Source organism: Quercus suber, unplaced genomic scaffold (assembly GCF_002906115.3).
Source record: "Quercus suber isolate HL8 unplaced genomic scaffold, Cork oak 2.0 scaffold_985, whole genome shotgun sequence".
Lineage (NCBI taxonomy): Eukaryota > Viridiplantae > Streptophyta > Magnoliopsida > Fagales > Fagaceae > Quercus > Quercus suber.
This window is the reverse complement of record NW_027070400.1, coordinates 52951-71614: the sequence shown is the minus strand read 5'-3', so window position 1 is coordinate 71614 and position 18664 is coordinate 52951. Positions and strand designations below refer to the sequence as shown.

At 32.9% G+C, this 18664-nt stretch overlaps 1 protein-coding gene across 3 annotated transcripts; it reads right to left on the bottom strand.

Annotated features, from left to right (window-relative positions):
* Nucleotides 1-2369: 2369 nt before the first annotated feature.
* LOC112012069 (uncharacterized) lies at nucleotides 2370-7097 on the bottom strand. Of its 3 annotated transcripts, XM_024044429.2 has the most exons (6): nucleotides 6601-7092; nucleotides 6005-6087; nucleotides 5771-5877; nucleotides 4471-4606; nucleotides 3812-3913; nucleotides 2370-2581 (listed from the first exon to the last, which is right to left on the bottom strand). In XM_024044429.2, the coding sequence occupies exons 3-6, from the start codon at nucleotides 5779-5781 to the stop codon at nucleotides 2495-2497; spliced, it is 336 nt and encodes a 111-aa protein (XP_023900197.1). In that variant the 5' UTR covers nucleotides 5782-5877; nucleotides 6005-6087; nucleotides 6601-7092; the 3' UTR covers nucleotides 2370-2494. The 3 variants fall into 3 exon arrangements, 2 of the variants coding, with proteins under 2 accessions (XP_023900197.1, XP_065624751.1); XR_010627113.1 differs by lacking the exon at nucleotides 4471-4606 and having other exon boundaries at nucleotides 6601-7097; XM_065768679.1 differs by lacking the exons at nucleotides 4471-4606; nucleotides 5771-5877; nucleotides 6005-6087; nucleotides 6601-7092 and adding an exon at nucleotides 4165-4464.
* Nucleotides 7098-18664: the final 11567 nt, after the last annotated feature.

Sequence of the window (18664 nt, the reverse complement as noted above, 5' to 3'; positions counted from 1 at the left end):
TTGACACGCTTAATAAACGAGTCGCGTTGGATTGACATGAATGTAACATAACCCATTTCAACCTGCATAATATTAAATATATCATCCATCTAGATTTTTTTTTTTTTTAATCCCAAAAGTAGTGCATACACTTCAAGTCTTCAACCGACATTCAAAATTATATAGTTTAACAAAAATATAACATTTATCTAGAAATAAGTTCTTTGCGCTCCAAAAGAGGTGCATACACTTCAACTCAAATTCAAAATAACATAGTTCTACAAAAATATAATAGCCTCAGGGTTTGTAAAGTTGCAATTACTAATTATATCCCTTGTAAGTTTTTGTAATTACCCACTTTTCTTTTTAAATTTAAAGTATAGGTTGGATATAAAAGATGTTGGACAAATCTAAAATAAAATGACTATTTATTTGTTATATGAGTCAAATGAGTTTTGTTAAATGGGTCATTTTAGGTTGATACAAATAAATTGGCAAGCCAAATGTGTCTATTGTGGATTACATGGGTTGACCTGCTTATGAAATATTTCTTATCACGTCGCTTTCGGGTTGACCAGTTTATGACCCAAACCCGCTAAGGCCAAACCCTAACCCCCAAAATCCCGTGTCTAGTTCATGTCGTGTTCGTGGGTTGAGTCAAACATTGACACCCATACTTGAGGGCCATATTTGCCTATAGCATATAGCCGGCCTCCTCTTGAATACACTGAAGAAATAGGCTTCTTTAAGCTTTCTTTATGTTAAGTATAGTTTGGAGTAAAATGATAAAGTGATTGTTCAAGTATTACAGATAAGATGAACCTCGTAAAGTAACGGCTTGGAAGAGCATACCAACACAAAACGAGAAACAAAAGCAAGGCAAAGTTAAAGAGATGGATGAGCAATGGAAAAAAACTCCACATGTTTTATTAAATAAAATTTCCATGCTTGCTGTTGTGGGCTAGTGGCAGTAAGAAAGATGGTGTTGCAGTAATACGTTGCAATTGAAAGGAAAAACTTATTAAAGCTTGTGTCAAGCAAATCACTTCACGCTCCCCCTGCCACTATAGAAGCTTTTGCTATAAGCATAGAAGTATTGCAACAGCAACTAGCTCAAGAAATAGAAACAAAGAAGATAGTAGTGGAAGGAGACTCCAAAGTATGTATCAATGGCTTTGTGAAAGAAGCTGAAAATCCGCCTTTGGAGATCATCATAATGCTAGAAGATATAAAGTCCTTAAGTAGTGCTTTTGATAGTTGTAGTTTTAAGTGGATTAGGAAAAATGCTAATGATATGGCTTGCACTTGATGTAAATGGGATATGATAAACAATTTTTCAAGTTGTATAATGGAGATTACATAGTAATATAACCAAATTAGTACTGAAAAATCCCTCAAAATAGATTTGATTATAATTGTAACGACTTTGGAACGATTAGTAATGGAAGCAGGATTTGCTAGATCCTTATTGCTTCGTCCTTGCATCTATTGAATTACAAAGTTTCTTGGACTATTATCACAAGTTTTGCAAAAAATTTAAAATGATTCATAGCATTAAATTAAATCTTCCAAATCAACGAAATTCCAAAACATACTCATTCTCTTTCTCTTATCTATATGCCAAATCCTTTACACCCCACTACAAGAAAAGAGTCTATTAGTGAGGATAAAAATTAAAATACCCTCGTAAAAATTCAAATATTGTCGCAAAAGGTTATTAGCAAGAGCATATAGCCCTCGAAGGCCGTTGTATTTGCTCTTGTTGCTAAAAGAGATTTTATGATCATACCTTCGCAAATAGATAATTTACGAGGGTAATCCATTGTCATTACTAAATAAATCCGCTTTCACAAATGTATTACCAAACGATGAGAAAAGTTGACGACTTATTTTTAACGAGTAAGTAGTCGTCGTTAACAACTATTTACGAAGACCTTTATACCCTCACAATTAATTATTTGCAAATTTCAAATTGACGACATACTTTTTATCAACAAATAATGTCACTAAAATTTATTTGTTAAAGCTTTTAACCCCTCGCAACTTATTTTTGACGATTGGAAATAGTTGTTAAACAACTATTTGTGAAGACCTTTATACCCTTGCAATTAATTATTTGCAAATTTCAAATTAACGACAAGACAAATAATAACATCACTAAAATTTATTTGTGAGAGATTTTAACCCCTCACAATTAGTTAAAGGGCATCACTATTCTATAAATTGGGAGGAATTTTATCGTTACTATGAAGTTATTTATGACCAAATTTTTATGTCATTAGTGATAATATTTTATATGATTTTTGAAATATTTTATTATTTATTTATTTTTAATTTATTTTATATCATTTTTTACTATCATATTACAATAGTACAATTATTACTAAAAATTGATCCATCGAAAAATAAAAATTCATATAAGTTCAAACTTTAAAATATAGAATATATAAAAAAAAAATCTTGAAATTAAACCTTGTTTTAAACTTAAACAACTAGAATTATGACAAGATCTATATTAGTCTTCCTTTGAGTCACCCTCCAAGCTGTTTTCGACAGCCTTGTTATTGTTTGAGTTGTCCTCTTCATCCTTGCTAGTACCATCCTTAAAAATAAAAATAAAATAAAATAAAATAAAAACATTAAACATGTGTTAAAATGAAACAATTGAAGTGAATTTGTATTTGTATCAATGCTTCAATAAATAAGTACACATATTGCTATATCAAATCTAATCATATAATAATATATCATAAACAACAATAATAACTTTTTTAAAAAAAAATTAACAACGATAATAACTTAATTTGATTACTTAAACCACTATCAAAATTAAATATAAATTAAAATAATATAACAATTCCAAATTTATGTGCAACAGCCAACAAGGCCCTCCACACAATCCAAAGCTTGAAGTCAAGAAAAATATATCTTGGCCCTTGAAGTTAACAAAAGTGAAACTTCAAGTCCAAACCTAGCCACTGGTTACGACAAGTTCACCCAATGCAAACCTTGGCCAATACTATTAATTATTGTTAGCAGTAATTTTGTCCTAAGACTAAAAGATAGGATAGGCCAAACTATCAAACAAGGATGCTTCTATGATGGTCTTGCAAGAGAAAAAAAATACCAAGGCACTTCATGAACATCAAGGAGAGACCCTTAACAGTGCATGAAGACAAGGGTTCAAAGCTGTGGTTTTACTAGAAGAAACAAAACAAGAAGCAATCAATGTAAACATAACTAATTGCGAGGGTATACCATGTAAACATAACTCATGCCAGCATGAGTAATATGCTTTTATATATATAAAAGTTGGGTTGGAGTTATTATAAAAGAAAAAAAAAGTTGGGTTAGAGTTATACCGTGTGTACTTAGAACCCAAACCATATATATTGTGTCCTTGAGAGTTATTATATTGTCGATTTTTCTGTTTCAAGTTTTATAACTGATACCTAAGGTAAATTCATGTATAGGCAAGAAAATCTCAAAAGCATAGTATCTCCATAAGATTGATTGGTGAAAATTTTAACTTGGAGACCTTAACTTATCATCTAACACCAATACATGCATCTGACTATATTAAACCTCTATGGAGCACATAGCATACTCTAGTTCCTGCATATGTACCTTATATACAATTCATAAGCCATACAATACCAGGCACATGTTCATGACAAGTAATGAAGATGCAAATATCATATGTTATAGCACCTGTAATGGTTAATATGAACCAGCAGCTACAATCTCAAATAGTTCTCTGCCATCAAAGAACTTCTTTCCAACTCAAAATATAATACATTCAAATTACTAATATAACTTGTTACAAACTTACAATGTTCGCTTCTGCAATTTCATTCAAAGCAGTACCATCACGGTGAGAATACACCACTTTATACATCTCACCTCTCTCTATTTGCTTGCCATTCTTGTTTGCCTACAACATGGTCAGTACATTCAGCATATTAAAGCAAGGGTGTCGATTTGATGTTGTCGAATCACATTTATTTCTACTTTAGAACGCAAAATAATTCTCTCTCTCCTAAGGAAAAGCCACTGCCCTAGTGAGTAATGTGACTTCCGTGGCTAGATAATCATATTAGACAGTAAGACTTAGCATATATTTTTAATTTTTTGTTTCAAAAAGTAATTTGAGGGGTGCAAGAAAAGCATTAGAAAAATCATTACCAGAAGCATCAAAATGCCAATCATAAATGAGAAAAAGAATGGAGCAAAGGCTTTAAAATACTGCACCAAAACATCTAAACCACAAGCAAGATAGTTCATTTTAAATCCAAAATGTAATTATAACACCTTCAATCTTCAAAGCAAGTTAAAGAATTGACCGTCCTATGTGGCTAATGGTTCCATAATATTGATCCAAGTAAACTTACATTTAGTTCATAAAATTGGATTTAAAATCAAAGAGCCTTAAAACTACTTTGACATCAAGACAGACTTATAAGTAAAAGGTAATAGTTGAGGATATTTAACCTCAATGAAGTAAATAGATGCAAGCAGAAGGTGCAGACAAACAATGTGTAGAGCCTTCTTGATGTGGAAGGTAATCGTATTTGGGAAGCTCTTGCTTATATAAGTTCTTAAAGGATTTCTAGTCAAACTTATCAAGCTGAAGGAGAGAAGCATAAAAAAACAATTAGGTATGAATTTGGATATCTTACATGTCATATACATAATAAACATCATAGTGAAACAAAAATTTTCAATCTTAGGCAGCCAATGCATAGAATTTTTTTATTACATTGTGATTGATGTAAAAAAGTAATCATCTCTTCCATAATTGTAGTGCTTATGGATCAAAATATGTTGCTTAGGAAGGTATTGACTTACAAGCACATATGGCAGCAGCTAGGAAACTAGAAGCACATGACCTAAAAGTCCTACCTTTTTTTTTCCCCCTCCCTTTTGCTGCTAATGGAAAAGAGAAGGGAGAGGAAGGGTTGGTTTTTCAACTGAAAGGACCCCCTTTAAGTGGTGCAGATGCCTAAATTTTTAATTCAATAAAGTGTATGCAAAATGCAAGGCCCGTCTATCACATCCAGGGACCAAAAGGAGTAGTTTTAGTCTTACTATGGGGTCTCCTAATTGAAATGTAGCTGATCAGACCTAAAATCTTCAACATGGCCCCATTTTGACATAAACCTCTATTCGAATCTTACTGCAATCTATTGGCTAATTTGCTTTACAGAAAATCTTCTAAGAATTTGTATGGACCAGAATTACAAACAAAAGAAACAATCCAAGAACACTTTCACATAGCTAAAAGGGTATCCAATTTGTTGAGAGAAGAGGTGCAAGTTGTCAATGTATACCAATCCAATGCCTTGTTCTACACTATTAATCCAATAAACATTTTCGTTCCACAATATTTCAGAACTACTAGTATCATTTTTGATTGACACTGACACCCAAAAAACAGCATCCAAGCATTTTTAACTTTAATTTAGCATAATAGAAAATATGCTATTCCCAAAATGGATTAAAAATATTAAAACTTTAAAATTTCCTAAACGTCCAAGAATCAATCATGCCCCTTTGGAATACCCCAAAGGCTGAACCAACAAAACCATCTTAATCGGCTAAAATTGATAAATATTAGTATTACCCAAATATCAATTCTAAGAGTAAATAGTGGAATCATAAACAGCTTATGAAACAAATCAAAAGTCAGATATAAATATAAATATAAATATTTTCTTTTTTTGCAATTGGGTACCTGGCAAATTGCTTGTTTTGTGTAAAGAATAAAGGCTAATGAACATAAGAGTATTACCTAAACCTCATTCGTGCTTGTCATGCAAACCATTGATAGTGCGGGACTTGATTACACCTAGACAAAGAGGCCGACCTTTCAAACATCCACTTTCTAGTTCATATCATCTGTGGTCAAGAACCAACAACATAAAAAGACAAAGAAAAAATAATATCAACAACAAGAGCTAATAAGAAATTGCAAAAAAGAATTAAACTATCATAATTGAATGTAATACTAAAATAAAGTACTTACCAAAAAATACTAAAATAAAGTGATAACTGAAATCTGCCACCTCCTACCCTTTACAATCTCCACACTTGATGGTCATCAAGTTTCTGGAGAAAAAAAAAAGGTATGATTATTGCTAAAAAGTGCAATTAAGAACTTTGAATAAACAAAGACTAATAATGGTATTTTAGGAACAGAACCAAAGAAGAGAACCCATATTACATCTAGGTGCAATTGCAAATCCATTATTTGCATCTACATTCTTAAAAACAAAAGGCAATTCACGAAACTTCAACATACAAACACAACAAAATCCCTCGAAATACAACATCATAGAAACCTCAGGTTCTAAAAATCCAGTCCCTAAAGAACACAAAACAAAAAATTTAGCCTCACTACTCAACATCTTAATACAACATTACAAAACACCCTTTTTTCCCCCTCAGAAAATAGGGATATTGAATTTATGGTAAAACCTTAGGCTTTACAGCATCAGGAACCAAAGAGAACTAAAATCAAAATCAAAATTGAAAATTAAATAAATAACCTAATGTTAAGTATCCAAATCCAAACCCAAAATTTCACAATAATCAAAACAAAAAATCAAATAAATAACTTACCAAGCAAAATCGGAATGGGTATGGGTATGGGTATGGTGAGGAAAAATGAATGGGTATGCAGGTGGTAAGGGGAAAGAGGGAGAAAGGGAGAAAGGATCTTGTGGTGAGGGAGAGAGAGCCGATGGGTATGGGTTGACGGTAGAGAGATCGAGGAGGAGAGAAGTCGATGGCTGGGCTCGGCCTTGTCGACGTCGTCGCTGGGCTGGGCTCTGATCGTCGGCGCTGGCGGGGTTGTGTGTGTGTGTGTGAATGTGAGAGGCCGTGCGAGAGATAGAGAGAAAATGAGAGAGTTTTGTGAGTAAAAACTTTGTGTGAGAAGAAATGAAACTTTTGTGTGGGAAATGAAAATGTAAGTGGGAAAATTCTTTTGGAGAATTTTGTGCGCGGGAAAGGAAAAAAAATTTGGGGGGAAATTTTCTTCCAAACACCTCTGTTCTGTTATCTTTTTATTTTTGCCGCTCAACTACCCAACTCCTCATATCTATATCTTGAGCAATGAACTAGTAATAGCATTTGGTAAAGTGTGCCCTTGAGGCCTTGACAAGTGACAACACCACTACACTCGTGTGAATTATTGAAGTTTATTGGAGTGTCTATTCAACTTTTTTTTTTAATTTTTTACCATCCGTCTTTTTTTTTTTTTTTTGGTTATCACCATCTGTCAAATTGATAACATGTTGTGCACCACAAATACTATTATTATTATTATTATTATTATTATTGAGTATTTATTAAATAGATAAACTATCTATTATTATTAAAATGAGCTAACATTTTAAGTTTTTAACTAAAGTTTAGCATATTAATTAAGATATAGACTTATAATTGTAAATATTTTTAATAAATTATATGAATTTTGACTAATGAACTTATAAATAAGTAAATAAATAGTTATATATATTTATTTTTATATATGAATATATAAAATCAGAGGTAATCTTGAAACGATACACCGGTATTAACCGATACCGAAATATTTCATTTATTTGATCAAACCAAAATAGTCTCTGGTACGGTATTTGTAGGGTCTCGTTTTAGCGGTCCAAGCCCAATGAGTATAAGGTCGTGGGTCTGTGAGCCCAATACAATAAATTTGTAGAGAGCATGTTGAAGAGTTGGGCCCTAATCAATATTATAACGGCTAGGATGAGTTTGCCAGACGGTTATGCAAGAGGAGTGCATGCAAAGTTCTGTTTACGTATGGTCCGAGGAGATCAATGCTCTTTTAGACTGAGGAGACTGGTTACAAGTGTTATTTTCCCTAGTACAGTGTTCTTTTTTCAGTCATTCTCCTCCCACCCATGGAGGGTCTTTCTCATTATATAGGTCCCTTTTGGTGATCCTAGCCTTACACTTGTTGACCATCCGGACCTCTACTTGAGTGTCTGTCCCATCAGACACCCCTTCTGGCTTTTTGTGAGTTGCAGTGGCCAAAAAGACATTGTTCAGAGGTCTTCTCCACATAAATGCGGCAAGAAAAACAGCTGCAATGCATTTAATGCGAAGGTAACAGTCTTTCCTTTAGATATTTTTGTGTCCCCTCCCATCTTGTGGGTTCATGTGGCATACTCTTGACACCGAACCCATCTTGTGGGTTCACTCTCGTTGCTGGAACGTGTAAATGAATGATGCTAATCTTGTCCGAGAAGGCCTTTCTCCTCGAACCGCCCATTTTTCCTTTCTTATTTATGAGGCACTGGGCTGGGGTGCACCTCCATCTATTTGTCTCTCCTCGGATTTACCAACGATCTTGGGTAAGGCCCAAGGCCCAGTGTACCATTTTTGGGCCTTGTTCCTACAGTATTGATTTCCCTTGTTTTTGGTCCCTAAAATGAAAAATGTGTTCCATTTAGTTCTTACTATCATCTCACTGATGAAAATTGCTTCCAAATGCCTTTACGCAAACTTTAAATCCTCCTCAGGTTTTTTACCAGTTTGATTTTCCTGAGTTATCATATCATGTATTATTTATATTTTCGCACTTTTTACATGATATGATTTACTTGTGTTAACCTAGATCTGAATAATTTATCTAAGTTAATCACTTTGTTAAATAACTAGGTTAAACTGTTTGTGTTTAAGGGGTCTAAAAACGTACAAATGGTATCAGAGTAGGTTAGCTTTAGTATTTAGATCCTTTGATTTAAGAGTTGATCTTTGACCTCTGTTGTCATGGATTCTTTGAAGTTCTTATTGCTAATATTCTAACTTGTCTACTTCTGGTTTGTGTCTCTTGTTGCATTTATTAAGTCTTTCCTTGAGTATCTTAGTATAATTACATGTGATGATAATTATTTGTGTTATACTGCTTTAACCGCCTTAAAGGCACGTGATTCTTGTATTTGGTATTTGGATAGTGGTTGTTCCAGGCATATGACAGGAAATAAAGCTTTATTCAAGACACTCTTTGAAGGAAAGATTGGGATAGTCACGTTTGGAAATGGAAGAAAATCTATGATCAGAGGCATTAGAACTGTGGACATTCCACGGTTGTCAGTTTTTTAAGATGTCTGGTATGTTGATGGGTTGAAGGCTAACTTATTCAGCATTAGTTAGATCTGTGACAATGGACAAAATGTTCTCTTCACCAAGTATGAATGTGAGATACTTGATGGAGGGGGTGACTATATGTGTATTGGTATAAGGATAGCTGACAACTATTATGGTATAACACCAAGTATAAGTAACAAGTGTTTTAGTGCAAAGATCAATCAAGTAGACTTATGGCATCAACGATTGGGACATGCAAGTCACAAGCAATTATAGAAGATTTCCAAGTGTGATGCAGTTATTGGTTTGCCCAAGTTTGAAAAGATAGAAAAGTGCATATGCGGACCATGTCAGATGGGTAAACAGGTGAAGTCCAAACATCCGTCTGTAACTGAAGTTCAAACTTCAAGACCTCTAGAGTTGTTGCACATTGATCTCATGGGTCCTGCTAGAGTTCGGAGTTTAGGTGGAAAAGGGTATATTCTAGTTGATGTGGATAATTTTACTAGATATACTTAGGTTGTGTTTTTGAAAGATAAAGCTGAGGCTCCTAAAAAGATGATACCCTTGTACAAGAAATTGCAAGTTGAGAAAGGTATTGTGATAGCCAAAATTAGAAGTGATCATGGAAGAGAATTTGAAAACACAAAACTGGCTACCTTCTGCAATGACCAAGGCACACATCAATAGTTTTCTTCACCCAAGGCACCACGACATAATGGAATAGTGGAACGGAAGAATAGGGTTGTTCAAGAGATGGCTCGTATTATGCTACACAACAAAAAGTTGCCTAAGTCCTTTTGGGGAGAAGCAGTTAACACTGCTTGCCATACACTCAACCGGGTGTATTTCAGACCTGACTCCAAGAAAACTCCTTATGAACTCTAGAGAGGAAAGAAGCCTGTTGTCAAATACTTCCGGATATTTGGCAGTGACTGTTATATTCTGCGTGATAGGGAGAACTTAGAAAAGTTTGATGCAAAGAGTGACAAGGGATGCTTTCTGGGATACTCTTCCACCAGTAAAGCGTATAGAGCATACAATCTGAGAACTAAAACAGTCATGGAGTCTTCAAATGTTGTGATCAATGATGAACTATGTTCAGAAACTCATTCAGAAAACACTCTTCCGGTTCAAGAAAAGACTATGGAGGTTGAGGATTCTATTCCTGATGATTATGTTGGGAAGCATAGTGATGAAGAGCTACTGTTGTTGAATGATACTATTTCAGTACCATCAAGTTCAGAACCATCCACATCGGTTCATGAAAAAATATACAAGAATGGAAAAGTGCATAGAAAAGTATGAAAACATTCCACATAAAAATATTCAAGAAATACTCAAAATAAGTTATATGGTTTGGAAGAAACTGAAAAGAATATTTTTCTTGATATTGCATGTCGTTTTAAGGGTTACAACATGGGTGAAGTTGTAAATATATTAGGTTCTTGTGATTTATATCCAGATTATGGTATTGGAAAGCTTATTGATAAGTGTCTTGTAACGTGGGAATGTTTCCATTTGTCAATGCATGACTTGGTACAACAAATGGGTAGAGAAATTGTTCAGCAAGAGTCAGAAGAGCTTCAACAATGTAGCTAGTGCAAGTGCTCTAACAGAACTCATGAATTTATTTATTTATTCTATTGATTTGATAGTGAGGGTGGGGTATTTAAACCACATACCTTTTGCTATAATACCATAAAGTGTATTTTTTTTTTCTTTATTAAGAATACTTAGAATATCTACTAAGTACTAGTTGTTGCATCTTGAACCTCTATCAGGACCGGCTCAACAATTTTGGGGGCCTTAGGCGAAAATTTTAAGTGGATTATTTTTTAAACTTTAAAGTCTAAATCTGCACAAATAAAAATTATTTTATTACGTGGTTCAATAAATTAGTATTACTATAATGCAAATGAGTTGATAAAATATCCATCAAATAATTAATTGATGTGATAATTTATAATAATTGATAAAGTAAGAATTTGCGTTAAAAAATGTGATAACTTATTAATTAATATGGGGCCGTGTGGGGGCCAGCTCAGCTTAGTCTATGTGATGTGCTGGGGCTTGTGGACAAGACTACACAGTGCATATAGCAATGTGTAGTCTTGTCCTATTAAGTTCTGTGCACTGTTATTGTGCATTATTCTGCATTTTAGGATACAATGTGACATTTTTAATGGATTTTATTGACCAATAAAAGTACTTAATTTTTTTTTTTGTAATTAAAATATATAGATAAATACTATATATATATATATATATTGTGGGGGGAGAAGAACCCAACCCGACTTATTTGGGCCCAAGGCCCTGAATGAGGAACACTCTTCGTCCGAGGAGGTGAGGCCTTCAGTCAGGCCCACTACAAAGGGGGATGCCTTGAGGTGAGCACGTATACCACCCGAGGTGATGCTCATGGTCCGAGTAGTCCTGCATCCTCGGATCCGAAGAGATTTGACTCAACACGAGCATGGGAGATTCAAGTGATCTATTTGACAAGTGTCAAGAAGGAGAGGAATCTCGGATACACATAAAGATAACGGGAACAGAAAAATATCAAGGAGGCATACTTCAACCACCACATTTAATGCACGGCACCTACCTTCCTGGCCGCATTTATGTGGATAAGACCCCTGAACAGTGCATTCTCAGCTACCGCCACTCACATAAGGCTAAAAATGGGGTGATGGGACATACACTCAAATGGGTGCCTGGATGATGAACAAGTGGACGGAGGAGATGGAAGAAGGCAATGCTATATAAGGAAATGGTGCCTCTGATAGTGGGGGATCGGAAAACGGGAGAGAAAAAAGATATATTAGATGGTTGTAGTTCCAGGAATTGTAACCTTGGATTATCAATGAAAAACATCTCTTCGGACAGAGTACTCATATTAGTCCGAGAGCACATTAATTCAACTCCTCCCATTGGTGTTGCTGTTCAATACTGTTATTTTCATTATTAGCCTAGCCCTTTCACCCACTCTCTACAAAATTTATTGTTTTAGGCTCGGTGGGCTCCGAATCCATACCTCCTTGGGCATGGGCCGCAAAAACTGACCCTACATATATATATTTACAAGTGGAGGCCTTTTTTTTTATTTGGGGGCCTTAGGCGATTACATTAATTGCATCTATTGTTTAGCCGGCCTTGACCTCTATCCCCAACTTTCAAGACATTTGTACTTGAAGATGTACCACTTAGACCAACATGTTTCCTAAGAAAATATCAATTAAGTTACAAGATTTTTAGAGAATTTATATAGATAAATACTATATATATATATATATATATTTTTTTTTTTTTTACTACAAGTGAAGGCCTTTTTTTTTATTTGGGGCCTTAGGCGATTACATTAATTGCATCTATTGTTTAGCCGGCCTTGACCTCTATCCCCAACTTTCAAGACATTTGTACTGAAGATGTACCACTTAGCCCAACATGTTTCCTAAGAAAATATCAATTAAGTTACAAGATTTTTAGAGAATTTATTAAGAGAAAATGCAGACATAATATTTTCACTACAAATCTTAGGTGGTTTGTTGTGTACTAGTTATAATTTAAATGCCTACTAAAATTACTTTTTTACCACCAAAAACGCAGCTAGTAACAATTTACCACTAAGGATTTGTTGTAAAATATTATGAACAAACATTTCTCTTTATTAAATATTTGAAAATTAGTGGAGGGTAAAAGAACTTACCNGTTAGTAACAATCTACCACTAAGGATTTGTTGTAAAAATATTATGAACATACATTTCTCTTTATTAAATATTTGAAAAATTAGTGGAGGGTAAAAGAACTTACCTGGATATTCGTTAATAAGAGGCTCCCGACAATAATAAAAAAGTGGCGTAAATGCACTTTTAGTCCCTACATTTTGGTTTTTTTCCATTTTAGTCCCTACATTTTAATTTTATCACTTTTAGTCCCTAAACCAATTAACGCGTTCCATTTTGGTCCTTTCCGTCAGTCAACCGTCGAAAATTGCTGAGGTGGCAGCCGGAAGAATTAAAATATTATAAAAAATGCCACATCACCCTGACACGTTAGCATCTATATTTTTTTTTAAATAATTTGTAAATTTTAACTAAATAAAAAAAAGAAAATTTAAAAACACAAACTCAAATTTAAAAACACAAGAACACAAGAACATAGACTCAGAAAATCAGACCCAAGAACACGAATTCAATCACACAAATTCAATTAAGAACATAGTGCATGAGTAACACACTTAGACTCTTCATTGCAAGATATGCAATGAAGAGTCTAAGAGTGTTACTCGTGCACTATGTTACTACCACAACGTGAAGTTCACTGATGTGGTGGAACGGTTTGAAAGAAGATGTAATTAGGATTGGATATGAGAGTAGATGTGGCAATAAGGTAGATTTATCAATTTTAAACAAAGGAAGTTTGATGGAAGAAATTTTTGTTTAGTACGTATAATATGATTGTTGATTATTTTATTTGTTTAATTTCTATTGTTAATATATAAAAAATGGTATTCTTATATTGATGAAGTGTGTGATACATTTGTCCTAACACAAACCAGTTATATTCTCCAAGCAAATTTTCTACCTCTTTTGAGTCACCCACATCATCAAGAATTAAAAGAACTTTCTTACTACGAAGTCTTTCCTTTATCAAATTGGTACCTTCAAAGACATTGTCCACCTTCAAATTTATATCTCATAAGATCGTACAAAGAAGTGTCTCTTGTAGTCAGATTTTGTGATCATATATCTTTGACCTTTCTCTAACATTCTCTAAGAAACAACTTCCTTCAAACCGTTTAGCAATTTTATTATAAACAGCTTTCGAGATCGTAGTCTTACCTATTCCCCCAAGACCATAAATTCCTACCATGTAAGCATCATTTTTTTTTTTCTTTTCTTTTTTTCACAGGTTTTTTCTTAAGTAACCTAAAAGGCATGTTCTTTTTTTTGACACGTGGCAAAGATTTTATTGAATACCTTAATTACTGTTTCTCTTTCCAATTTGCTTCTTCAAAAGATTAATAGCTATCACCCCTTAATTACAAGCAACCTGCTAAAAGGCCTGAATAGCTTTTTAGGCAAAAGACGTTTTCCTTTAGAAGAGAAGCAAAAAGACCTTAATAGTTAATCTACCTTATTGATTTGTTTATTTGCTTCATTATTATTATTTTTTATTTCTTATTAAATCACGGGAAGAAAAATATTTTCTGAGCATACTATTTATTTTGCATCCAATAGTAAATAATAAAACAGTTAAATGATCAAGTAATTATAAACCATATACATGCACTTTTGGATTTTAACCCATTGATTTTTCAATTTAGTTATCGGATGACTATAAAATATTACCTATTATTAAGTGCAATAACTATAAATCTAATCTAATATCATACAATTCCATCTTCTAATTTATTTGGGACCTTACACCACATATTTTGTCTAACACCCTTTGCAAGATATGCAATGAAGAGTCTAAGTGTGTTACTCGTGCACTATGTTACTACCACAACGTGAAGTTTACTGATGTGGTGGAATGATTTGAAAGAAGATGTAATTAGGATTGGACATGAGAGTAGATGTGGCAATAAGGTATATTTATCAATTTTAAACAAAGGAAGTTTGATGGAAGAAATTTTTGTTTAGTACGTATAATATGATTGTTGATTATTTTATCTGTTTAATTTCAATTGTTAATATATAAAAAATGGTATTCTTATATTGATGAAGAAATTGATCAATTTTTCTTACAAAGAAACAAAAATAGGGATGACTTTACAGGCAAAAGTTATTTTCAAGTTTGTATGGAAATAATGGAATTGAACCTCAGCTTCGTGGAAGCTTTTTGTTGACTCATGGCTTGAGTCTTGAGTCATGGCTTCAATTGGATATGACGGTGAATGGAACATCTTTCACAGCACCCACACCAAACTTGTCCATTATTGTCGGAAGCCTCTTACCATTGAATATCCAGGTAAGTTCTTTTACCCTCCAATAACTTTTCAAATTATAAAAAGAAATTTATGTTCACAATATTTTCACAACAAATTCTAATATACAGGTTATTACTAGTTGTTATTGGTGATAAAAAAAAAAGTAATTTTAGTAAGGGTTTAAATTTAAACCAGTAACAACAAACCATCAAAAATTTGTAGTGAAAATATTGTGTACATAACATTTTTCTTTAATAAATTCTATAAAAGTTTTGTAACTTAATTGATATTTACTAATNAAAAAAAAAAAAAAAAAAACCATCAACTAGGGTATTAAAAAAAAAAGAAAGAAAGAAAGAAAGAAAGAAGAAGATCAAAACATAAACCCATCAACTAGGATATTTAGAAAAAAGAAAAGAAAAGAAAGAAAGGAGAAGATAGCATACAAGAGAGAAAGAGGAAAAAAAAAAAAAGTGAAAAAAGAAAGAGAATAAGAAGAGAGAGTGGCAGCGTGCAAGAGAAAAAGGAAAAAAATAAATAAATAAATAAAGAGAAGAAGAATGAATCTGTGGGTATTGTCAAATCTGAGAAAAAGGAAAAAGAAAAGTTTGGAAAGAGAAAGCAAAGTTGGGTATTGTCAAATCCAAGGGTCCCACTTTTTAAAGATATTTACAATTGTGCCATTAAGCAATGTTGATATTTGAAAACTAGTATGCGGAGCTTTCTAAATTCAGTGTTTAAACACTCTAAAATGAGTAACATAACTCAAACATTCTTAAAAAAATTACTATTAAGATGGAAAAAGTGCAACAATAGAGGAAAATAAATTATTGGTGTGGGTACTAGGAAAAGATCAGAAAATGACTACTCTAGTCTATACTCAAATGCCTTTTCAGGATCCTCTATCATCAAGAAAACCACAAATTTAACAATTAAATTTCGGATTTTTCATAAAAATTAACAATTAAATTTCCAAATTTCTTGACAATATGAGGTGGAAGATTTAAGTTTTATAATTATAAATGATGCGGCATGGAAGCCACAACAAGGAAAAAAAGTCAAACATATCTACTTCAAGAAGATAGTCTCAAATCTATGAGGAGTTCTTTAAATCCACAAGGTGATACATTCTAGAATCCATAAGAAAAGAAAAACAAAACATCTATATTTTTTTAAATGGAATCTAAATTGTCTTGAAATTTACCATGCTTTTAAATAGTAAAAGAAATTCTAAGGCGGCTAGCAAAACGTCCTAAAAATGAGTAAAATTAAGATAATTGCAAAATTAAAACTAATGTCTCTAAGAGACGCCTTAGAACAGACAGGACTGTATTCAAACTTTTAAATTAAAAGTTATAAAGGAAACAAAAATTATTATAATAATAATAAATAAAAATAAAAAAAGGCAAAAAGGAGAATTTTGGAGCCTAAATGAAGGAATTTGGCCCAAAGGTGGCGTTGGTCATCCCCAAAAGGCATGAGTTGTTACCAATGACATCATTTCCCTTTTTGTCACCAAATTTCACGCAATTATGTGACAAGTTGTCACTCTGATGATTACTCTTACTTCTCTCACAATTTTTTTTTTACTTATTCACTTTTTTAAAACTTTTTCTTTAGGGTTGGGATTGAATTTTTTTTTTTTTTTCAATCTCAATCATTGATAGCAATAGCGAATAGGGTATGACGTCTGATCTTAATCCAAAACTAAATTACTAGTGTGTATATATAAGAAATTGACTACTCCATGGTAAAATGATTTTTCAAGAGCCTCTATCATCAAGAAAACTATGAATTTAACAATTAAATTTCTATCTTTTTTGTCAATATGATGTAGTAGATTTAAGATTCATTGAATTTATGTAATTTTATCATTTTAATGTTAAAATTAATATTCTACATATTGAAATATTACACGACATGCTTAAATACAATATGTATAACTTCTCCATATACGAATCAATTAAATTTTATCTATAAAACATAAGGAAATTTTCATGAATATATTCAAAGTTGAATAATAAAGTAATGAATATAAATAAAAGAAAATTACAATAAGTTATACAATAGAAACTGTGGTCCCCAAACCTCTTTAGGCTGTAACACTACATGAAGTGTTGGGGCCCCAATTTATTTATTTGTGGGCTTTCTTGCAATCCTACAAGTAGAGCTCCAAGCTTCACTTAGATAGTCCAAGTTGTATCCTTCTCCCTCCTTCTTCACTTACACTCCCTCTCCCTTTGCCTGTAATTCCCCCTTTCTTGGTATCTACCCATTTTTTCCGGTGTTTCCCTCTGTTTCCTAGCATTTTTCTCAATGTTTTTCAACCAGCCTCTCTTGTTTACCTAACTATTCCTTTTATAGTATCCCATTAGGGAAGTACTCATCATTACCATTTCACCACTTTACACACATTTCCACTTTTGCCAGAATCCTAAGAGAATCATCATGCCTTCTAAAAATTCTCTTGGAACATGTTCTAGATGCCAAATAGTGTTTGGTAGTGAGTTTCCCAAAGGCATTGACAATGTTCGATTGCCGACCTAAATTTGACAATCCCCTTGCCAACTTCCCTCTAGCTTATTAATTAGTATTGGGCCCAACCTGACCCGAACACTAATCCTTAAACTCCTGCACATTTTTCAGTGGACTGATCATGTCCCCTGAGTGTTGGGACTTGGCCACATGGGCTGTTCTTGGTCACTTGGGCCCAAGCTCCTACAAAAACCTATCGTGTAAAACAATTTTTTATTATTATTTAAAACTAAATATTATGGTAAATATAAATTAAAATAATTTAGAAAAAATAATAACAAATTTTAAAATTATTTCAAACATTATTAATAGAATTTTTATCAAAATAGTAATTTAAAAAAAAAAAAAACAAAAAGTCCATGGTCTTCGGATTATACAGTATATGTTATTGATTATAGATTGATTGATTTGGGCTGAGGCTAATATATTAGCATGGTCGTCGGATTATATAATTGAACAATCATGGATGCTACACAAAAATGAAAGTGGAAAAAAAAAATTTATGAAAATATTGCAATCGGTAAAGCCTGAAGTTATCATACTTGGTGATAGCAACCTATCACCCTGAAGGACTTATGATCTTTACTACACTCCAAAAATCCAAATAGTAAGATTTACACGAATATTAGGAAATAGTAAGATATACACATAACACACAGCTCCACCTCCATTCTGCACTGCCATAGATCTTAATAGGCTTTTTAAATAATTTTATAGCGAAGTCCTGCACCCCCAAAATGTCTAAGCCTTTTGGGCTTAGGCACATTATATTAATTATTCAAAAATCTCCAATGTGTTTATCTCCCCAACATGCTCTACACAACTTAACTTAATTATCTAAAACTTTTTTTTTTCCATATATATACATCCTAGTTGGACAATGTATTATTGAGTCAAGATGGATTTAGTGAAATTCAAGCTTTACTAGAGCTGCAAATAAAATAAATCAATGATTGTTATTTCTTCAGGTAATTAACAAAATCATTTTGAAGAAGACAGGTTCCTAAATTCTAGGCTATCGCTACCAATTTTTCAACTTCTTTACTTCTTTACTTTTTTCCCTCAGTAAGTGCCTTGAAAACTGTTGTTTAAAATGTAATACC

Bases quoted from the DNA above. Each gene is read 5' to 3' on its own strand.
- LOC112012069 (XM_024044429.2), bottom strand. The intron at 3,914-4,470 runs GTTAAATATCCT...ACCATGTTGTAG, and splicing joins CATCTATTTACTTCATTGAG to GCAAACAAGAATGGCAAGCA. The intron at 2,582-3,811 runs GTAAGTTTGTAA...TTTATTTTTAAG, and splicing joins AAATTGCAGAAGCGAACATT to GATGGTACTAGCAAGGATGA.